We start from the raw sequence: 9,224 nt of genomic DNA, 5'->3' as shown, positions 1-9,224 counted from the left end.
CCTCCTGCCCCCAATACCTCCCAGCATCAGGGTCTTTTCCAATGAGTCAACTCTTCGCATGAGGTGGCCAAAGTATTGGAGTTTCAGCTTCAGCATCAGTCCTTCCATTGAACACCCAGGACTGATCTCCTTTAGGATGGACTGGTTGGATCTTGTAGTCCAAGGAACTCTCAAGATTCTTCTCCAACACCACAGTTCAAAAGCATCAATTCTTCGGCGCTCAGCTTTCTTTATAGTCCAACTCTCACATCCATACACAACCACTAGAAGAACCATAGCCTTGACTAGATGGACCTTTGTTGGCAAAGTAATGTCTCTGCTTTTTAATATGCTATCTAGGTTGGTCATAACTTTCCTTCCAAGGAGTAAGCGTCTTTTTATTTCATGGCTGCAATCACCATCTGCAGTGATTTTGGAGTCCAGAAAAATAAAGTCAACCACTGTTTCCCCATCTATTTGCCATGAAGTGATGGGACCGGATGCCATGATCTTCATTTTCTGAATGTTGAGCTTTAAGCCAACTTTTTCACTCTCCTCTTTCACTTTCATCAAGAGGCTTTTTAGTTCCTCTTCACTTTCTGCCATAAGGGTGGTGTCATCTGCATATCTGAGGTTATTGCTATTTCTCCCGGCAATCTTGATTCCAGCTTGTGCTTCTTCCAGCCCAGCGTTCCTCATGATGTACTCTGCATAGAAGTTAAATAAGCAGGGTGACAATATACAGCCTTGACTTACTCCTTTTCCTACTTGGATCCAGTTTGTTGTTCCATGTCCAGTTCTAACTGTTGCTTCCTGACCTGCATACAGGTTTCTCAAGAAGCAGGTCAGGTGGTCTGGTATTCCCATCTCTTTCAGAATTTTCCACAGTTTGTAGTGATACACACAGTCAAAGGCTTTGGCATAGTCAATAAAGCAGAAGTAGATGTTTTTCTAAAATCTCTTGCTTTTTCGATGACCTAGCAGTTGTTGGCAATTTGATCTCTGGTTCCTCTGCCTTTTCTAAATCCAGCTTGAACATCTGGAAGTTCATGGTTCACGTAGCCTGGCTTGGAGAGTTTTGAGCGTTTCTTTACTAGTGTGTGCGGTGAGTGCAATTGTGTGGTAGTTTGAGCGTTCTTTGGCATTGCCTTTCTTTGGGACTGGAATGAAAACTGACCTTTTCCAGTCCTGTGGACTCTGCTGAGTTTTCCAAATTTGCTTGCATATTGAGTGCACCTTCACAGCATCATCTTTCAGGATTTGAAATAGCTCAACTGGAATTCCATAACCTCCACTAGCTTTGTTCATAGTGATGTTTTCTAAGGCCCACTTGACTTCACATTCCAGGATGTCTGGCTCTAGGTGAGTGATCACACCATCATGATTATCTGGATCATGAAGATCTTTTTTGTACAGTTCTGTGTATTCTTGCCACCTCTTTTAATATCTTCTGTTTCTGTTAGGTCCATACAATTTCTGTCCTTTATTGAGCCCCTCTTTGCATGAAATGTTCCCTTGGTATCTCTAATTTTCTTGAAGAGATCTCTAGTCTTTCCCATTCTGTTGTTTTCCTCTATTTCTTTGCATTGATCATTGAGGAAGGCTTTCTTATCTCTCCTTGATATTCTTTGGAACTCTGAATTCAAATGGGAATATCTTTCCTTTTCTCCTTTGCTTTTCACTTCTCTTCTTTTCACAGCTATTTGTAAGGCCACCTCAGACAGCCATTTTGCTTTTTTGCATTTCTTTTCCATGGGGATGGTCTTGATCCCTGTCTCCTGTACAATGTCACGAACCTCTGTCCATAGTTCATCAGGCTGTCTATCAGATCTAGTCCCTTAAATCTATTTCTCACTTCCACTGTATAATCATAAGGGATTTGATTTAGGTCATACCTGAATGGTCTAGTGGTTTACTAGATCTAAAATAAATATTTCCAGAGAAGAATTTCTTAAAATTCAAAGTCTTCTCTATTATTTACTAATTGAGTGACTAGTTATTAAAATTGGTATTTATCTGTTTTCTTAATTTTAACTGGGGATAACCAAGTTAAATCATATCCCCATCATAGCGTGTTTGTGAATGAGTGAGTTAATATATGGAAACATTTGTAACAGTGCCTGGTGCTAGATAAATATATTATTCTAATATTGTGTAATATATTACTATCAATAAAAATTGTACCAAAATTTATCATCATTACTTATTGTTGCCAAGTATGAATTTCAGCAGTTTCTTTTTTCCCAAAATTAAAAAATTATTATTTTTATTATTATAGTACAGTTGATATACAGTTTTATATTAGTTTTAGTTATACAAAATAGTAATTCAATATTTTATAGATAATTTAAAATTATTATAAAATAATGGCTATAGTTCCCTATGTTGTACAATATATTCTTATATTTTTTTTATTTAATACATAATAGTTGATATCTCTTAATCTCCTACTTCTGTTGTGCCTGTCTCCCCTTCCTTCTCTCTCTACTGGTAACCTCTAGTTTGTTCTCTATATCTGTGAGTCTCTTTCTGTTTTCTTGTATTCATTTGGTTGTTTTATTTTTTAGATTCCACATATAGGTGATAATATACACCTATAGAGATAACATTTGTCTCTCTCTGTCTGACTTATTATACTGAGCATAATACCCTCCAGTCCATCCATGTTGTAGCAAATGGCAGGATGTCATTATTTTTTGTTGTTGAGTAATATCTCAAAAAGATGGGAATACCAGACCACCTGACCTGCTTCTTGAGAAACCTGTATGCAGGTCAGGAAGCAACAGTTAGAACTGGACATGGAACAACAAACTGGATCCAAGTAGGAAAAGGAGTAAGTCAAGGCTGTATATTGTCACCCTGCTTATTTAACTTCTATGCAGAGTACATCATGAGGAACGCTGGGCTGGAAGAAGCACAAGCTGGAATCAAGATTGCCGGGAGAAATAGCAATAACCTCAGATATGCAGATGACACCACCCTTATGGCAGAAAGTGAAGAGGAACTAAAAAGCCTCTTGATGAAAGTGAAAGAGGAGAGTGAAAAAGTTGGCTTAAAGCTCAACATTCAGAAAATGAAGATCATGGCATCCGGTCCCATCACTTCATGGCAAATAGATGGGGAAACAGTGGTTGACTTTATTTTTCTGGACTCCAAAATCACTGCAGATGGTGATTGCAGCCATGAAATAAAAAGACGCTTACTCCTTGGAAGGAAAGTTATGACCAACCTAGATAGCATATTAAAAAGCAGAGACATTACTTTGCCAACAAAGGTCCATCTAGTCAAGGCTATGGTTCTTCTAGTGGTTGTGTATGGATGTGAGAGTTGGACTATAAAGAAAGCTGAGCGCCGAAGAATTGATGCTTTTGAACTGTGGTGTTGGAGAAGAATCTTGAGAGTTCCTTGGACTACAAGATCCAACCAGTCCATCCTAAAGGAGATCAGTCCTGGGTGTTCAATGGAAGGACTGATGCTGAAGCTGAAACTCCAATACTTTGGCCACCTCATGCGAAGAGTTGACTCATTGGAAAAGACCCTGATGCTGGGAGGGATTGGGGGCAGGAGAAGGGGACGACAGAGGATGAGATGGTTGGATGGCATCACGACTCGATGGACATGAGTTTGTGTAAACTCCGGGAGTTGGTGATGGACAGGGAGTCCTGGCGTGCTGCGATTCATGGGGTTGCAAAGAGTCGGACACGACTGAGCGACTGAACTGAACTGAACTGAACTGAACATTTGTTACTTTTATGTATAATTTTCCTTGATTCTTTACAACAGTCCTCAAAAGGAACTTTAGCTCACCAAAGTGTCTCCCATTCAGGAGTTATTTCTAAAGTTTACACATAATTTTCTTCAGAGCAACCTTCATCTCCTTATTCCTGAGGCTGTAGATCAGAGGATTTAAAAGTGGAGTCGCAATTGAGTACAACATGGTCAAGAACTTTTGCCTCCCAGGCTGACTGGCTACCCCTGGGCTTACATACATCACTGTGACTGAGCCATAAAATAAAAACACAACTATCAGATGGGAGGTACATGTGGAAAAGGCTTTTCTCCTACTTGAACCTTTGGGAACCTGAACCACAGCTCGAAGTACCAGAGTGTAGGACACAAGAATGTAGAACAAAGTGATGAATGTTATCACAGCACTGAAAGTGCTACATGTCAGAGCTGTCTTGGGGACAGGGACACAAGATATGGCCAGCATTGCCCCAAGATCACAGAGGTAGTGATCAATGACATTTGAACCACAAAATGGAACTTGGGAGATAAGAGCAGCGGGTGTAACTAACCATAAGAATCCAGCCACCCAAGAAGCAGACACAAGGGTTCCACAGACTTTCCTGGTCATTATGGTTGGGTAGTGCAATGGACGGCAGATGGCAACATATCTGTCAAATGCCATGAAGGCCAGGAAAAAGAGTTCTGTGGCACAAAGAGAAAGGAAGATGTAGAACTGTAGGATACAGCCATGATAGGAGATGGTCTTGGTCTTGGATAGCAAGTTGAACAACATGCTGGGCACATTGGAATTGATGTAGCAGATCTCCAGGAATGAGAAGTTGGCCAATAAAATATACATGGGAGTGTGGAGTTGCTGGTCCCACCACACAGCACAGATAATAGCACTGTTGCCCAACAAGGTCAAGATGTAGATGATGGAGAATAAAACAAAAAGGAGAATCTCTATTTCTTGGCTACACAGGAAACCCAGCAGGATGAATTCATGAAAGGAAGCAGTGACATTCTTGTTATTCAAAACATGCATTTTCTTCTAAACTATAATGTGCACAGACATAATCAGAAGTGCATATTAAGAGTTTATTTTATTCAGTTTTTCTTGCCTCAATTTCTCATTGGAAGTAAGTGGCATTATATGTAGAGGATAAACTGGATTATCAGTATTTAGTCAATATGAAGAATTTTTCTCAAAATAGCATTGACATAAGAATAACACCATTGATAATGTTACTTTAAATAGTTCTTCTAGAACATTTTCTTCTAATTTTAGCCTGTAAGAAAAGTAGAGATAGAAATGAATCATTAAACACCTTAACTAGCCACCTTTGTTTAACTCAAGTAGCACTAATAAACTTCAGAAATGTTGTCACACCATTAAACTGGACTTGAATTATCTCATTGCCTACTATATCATTTTGATCATCATCACAAGCTCTCCATGAGCTCTCCTCCCTATTTAACTACATAACTATAGACTCTTGGTAGATCATGATAATAATGCATACCTCTAAATAAATACACTAATTTATTTATGTTTCCATTTTTAAAAAATTTATATTCCCAGTTGATTCTGATGTGAAAAATACACCTTGCTTTAAGAATTACTGTTATGTTATACGGATATGTACTTCCATGATAGCTCAGTTGGTAAAGAATCTACCTGTAATGCAGGAGACCCCGGTTCAATTCCTGGGTCAGGAAAATACTCTGGAGAAGGCTTAGGCTATCCACTAAACCTAGTGTTCTCCAGCACTCTGCCCTGGAGAATTCCACGGACTACAGTTCATGGGGTCACAAAGAGTTGTACACGACTGAGCAACTTTCACTTTCACTTATATGGGTATAATAGCCAGAGAAGTTTGAACCTAGAGGTTTTCCAGAAGCTATGAATTGACAACAAAGAAAGCAAAATATGGAGGTTACACTACTGAGTTAGAGGCTGTGCTGTTCTTAATCGCTCAGTTATGTCCAACTCTTTGCAACCCCATGGACTGCAGCCTGACAGGCTCCTCTGCCCTTAGGGATTCTCCAAACAAGAACACTGAGTGGATTGCCATGCCCTCCTTCATGGGATCTTCCCAACCCAGGGATTGAACCTAGGTCTTCTGCACTGCAGACAGTTTCTTTACCTACTGAGCCACCAGGGAAGCACAAGGATATAAAATGAAAGAGAGCTCATAAACAACTGGAGGCTAATTCAGCAATTCTCAGTCTAAATTAAGGAATATAGCATGTGCTTTAAAATATTTAAATTGTTTTAATTTAATTCCAATTGTCCTCTTCATTCACATTTGCTATACCCTTTCAGTCCCATTTGCAAAATTTGCTAGTTTACTATTTTTAAAAATTGTATCATATACTGCAGCTTTTAGTTAGAATAAATTTTCAATCCATTTATTTTTCTTTCCTTATTAATTTATACTGAAGTGAAATGAAGTGAAGTGAAGTCGCCCAGTCATGTCCAAATTTTTGCGACCCCATGGACTGTAGCCTACCAGGATCCTCATCAATTTTCATTTTAAATATATAGGATTTAGTTTGAAAAATAAATAAATAAAGTAATGGCTTGACATTTTAATGCTTCCGAAATGCAAAGTCAAAGTGACTGTTTAAGAATGCAATGCAAGTTTTATCACAATTTAGTTTTTAAAAAAAGAATAAAGAGTCAGAATTCAAGAGGGCTATAATGAAGTCCTGGATCTTTTAAAAACAGTATTTATAACCTGGGACAAGTGACTCTCTCCTTCTGTCTCTCTGCTTCAATTTCTGCATATGCAAAATCAGAGTAACATCTAAGCTATTTCCATGTCCTATTGTAAATAGTGCTGCAATGAACACTGGGGTACATGTGTCTTTTTCAATTGTGGTTTCCTCAGAGTATATGCTTGCCAGGAGCCGTTATGGGAGGTCCCGCCCGTGACGAGGTCATGAAGAAAATACCAGGCAGGCAAGGCCGTCCAGGACCCCATCCATGATGAGGTCACGAGGAAAAAACCTGACAGGCGAGGCCGTCTAAGATAAGGGACCCTCCAGGTTGGCCTCAGCCTCTACCCCACCCTGTATCCTCCCCCCTTTTTCTGCTGTTGTTCTTGTTTGCCCTGTTGCAGATTCTTGTGTTGCCTGCCGAGAGCTCTCCTGCTCCTCTTTCACTGAATAAGGACCAACTTAAAAGCTAATTAATAAATCTCCTGGTCGCTGATACCCTATGAAGGGGCCAGGGATGAAGGAAATGCTTCAATTCAAACCCTTTTGCTGGCATTCTGGCTTGTTTGATAAATGTGTGCCCTCATTGCACAAAATGCTCATGATTGTTCTAAACACAGTACGCTAACAAAAGAAACTATTAAGCATAGGCCCCTTCACGGGGTGAGAAAAGCTCCACAAATATGATAGCCACAAATGTGCCTAATAGAAAATACTTTAGATAGAGATTAGCTGGCGACTTCTTGCAAGTGGTTAACTTTTAGACTAAGAGCCTGTTTTGTGCCATATCTGCTGTTTCTGCAGTCCTTTGCATTTCTGTTCTGTAAAAATGTAATCCTATCTAGTTCCCATAGAGATGACGCTTATTAGAAAGAAAATAGATTAATTATAAGAAAAACAGGGTCGGCTACTGAAGTTGCTTAAGTCACACCAGGTGCAAGTCATAAAATGTTAGCAGGCCTGAAGGCCAAATGATAAGAAAGACTCTTGTGAATAAAAAAGTATATGGATGACATCCTGTTTCTGTTGAAGGTCAAGTTGCTGTAATGTTTTGAGATGCCCTGTGTGTAAGCAATATGCACTTCCCCCAAAAAAGATGTTGTTAAGGGTATAAAGGGGCCATGCAAAAATAAACTTCAGACTTAGCCCTCGAGCTTTGTCTCACTCTCTCTCTCATTCGCTGATGCCGTTCATCCTGAGGGTTCCCCTGGATCCTGCTGGGGCTGGACCCCGGCATATGCTCAGTTGTGGGATTGTTGGGTCTTATGGTAGTTTTATTCCTAGTTATTTAAAGAATCTCCATACTGTTCTCCATGTATCAATTTACATTCCCATTAACAATGCAAGAGAGTTCCCTTTTCTCCACACTCTCCAGGATTTATTGTTTGTAGATTTTTTGATGATGGCCAGTCTGACTGCTGTGAGGTGACACCTCATTGTAGTTTTCATGTGCATTTCTCTAATAATAAGTGATGTTGAATATCTTTTCATATGTTTATTATCCATCTGTATATCTTCTTTGGAGAAATGTCTGCTTAGGTCTTCTGCTCACTTTTTGATTGGGTTGTTTTTCTGGTATTGAACTGCATGAGCTGCTTTGTATATTTTGGAGATTAATCCTATATATACAATGGACTATTACTCAGCCATAAACTGCATTTGAGTCAATTCTAATGAAGTGGATGAACCTAGACCCTATTATACAGAGTGAAGTAAATCATAAAGCAAATATTGTATATTAATGGATGTATATGGAATTAGAAAGATGGTACTGATGAACCTATTTTCAGGGCAGCAATGGAGACACAGATATAGAGATCAGACTTGTGAACACAATGGTTGAAGGAGATGGTAGGACAAATTGAGAGAGTAGCACTGAAACATGTACATTACCATATGTAAAATAGATAGCCAGTGGGAATTTGTTGTATGACACAGGGAGCTCAAACCTGGTGCTCTGTGACAAACTAGAGGGGGTGGGATGGGGTGGGAGGTGGGAGGAAAATTCAGGAGGAAGGGGACATATGTCCCCTATGGCTGATTCATGTTGATATATGGCAGAAACTAGCACAATATTGAAAAGCAATTATCCTCCAATTAAAAATAAATAAATTTTTAAAAATCAGAGTAACAATATCTACCACAGAAATTAATGAAACATTAAATGTAACACATTCTTAAAGCACATAGCCTAGAATAAAGTAAATGTTTAGTGTGAGCTCCACTTATTGCCCTAGTTACCATAAGCAAAACTTGAGCCAATTGATCTGATTCTTCCTTTAAAAGTATCTGTTTGAACCAAAAATATAGCTTCCATACACATTCTTATCTATTAAGTATTGAGTATCTTATCTTGATCTTATCATCTTATCTCTTATCTCTTGAGATTGAGTATTCAATCTCACGAATGATATGAGTTCAATGCACTTCTATGGTGTTAACTTATAATGGAAAAAATGTCTTAAAATCGCATCATGCATAACTCAGAATGAATCTCTCAATAAAAATATACTCAAATTCACAAATAGCCCATGAAACTTGATCACTGAAATAATCACTTTAATAATTCCTTACCTTTTGAATTAAACCCCTTTTGATAATTATCTATGCAATCCTCCTATTTCTCTGATCTGAAACCTATTGGTCACTATTCTTTTAGTACCTTTCACATAGCAATTCAGCTACAGATTTCTTAAATAGACATTTATGGGTTGCTTGAAAAAAAAACACTATGAGGAAAATTTTCATTTTAGTAAAAGTTTACAAGTCCAGGCACAGCTTTATCCTCAAACGCC

General features: G+C 38.7%; 1 protein-coding gene across 1 annotated transcript; it reads right to left on the bottom strand.

Annotated features, from left to right (window-relative positions):
• Nucleotides 1–3,814: 3,814 nt before the first annotated feature.
• Nucleotides 3,815–4,753, bottom strand: LOC136172237 (olfactory receptor 11G2-like). Its single transcript, XM_065941441.1, has one exon. The coding sequence runs from the start codon at nucleotides 4,751–4,753 to the stop codon at nucleotides 3,815–3,817; it is 939 nt and encodes a 312-aa protein (XP_065797513.1).
• Nucleotides 4,754–9,224: the final 4,471 nt, after the last annotated feature.

This window comes from Muntiacus reevesi, chromosome 7 (genome assembly GCF_963930625.1).
Source record: "Muntiacus reevesi chromosome 7, mMunRee1.1, whole genome shotgun sequence".
NCBI lineage: Eukaryota > Metazoa > Chordata > Mammalia > Artiodactyla > Cervidae > Muntiacus > Muntiacus reevesi.
This window is presented reverse-complemented; position numbering and strand designations above follow the sequence as displayed.

Coding starts and splice junctions, on each gene's coding strand:
- LOC136172237 (XM_065941441.1), bottom strand. CDS start 4,753: ATGCATGTTTTGAATAACAAGAATGTCACTGCTTCCTTTCATGAATTC.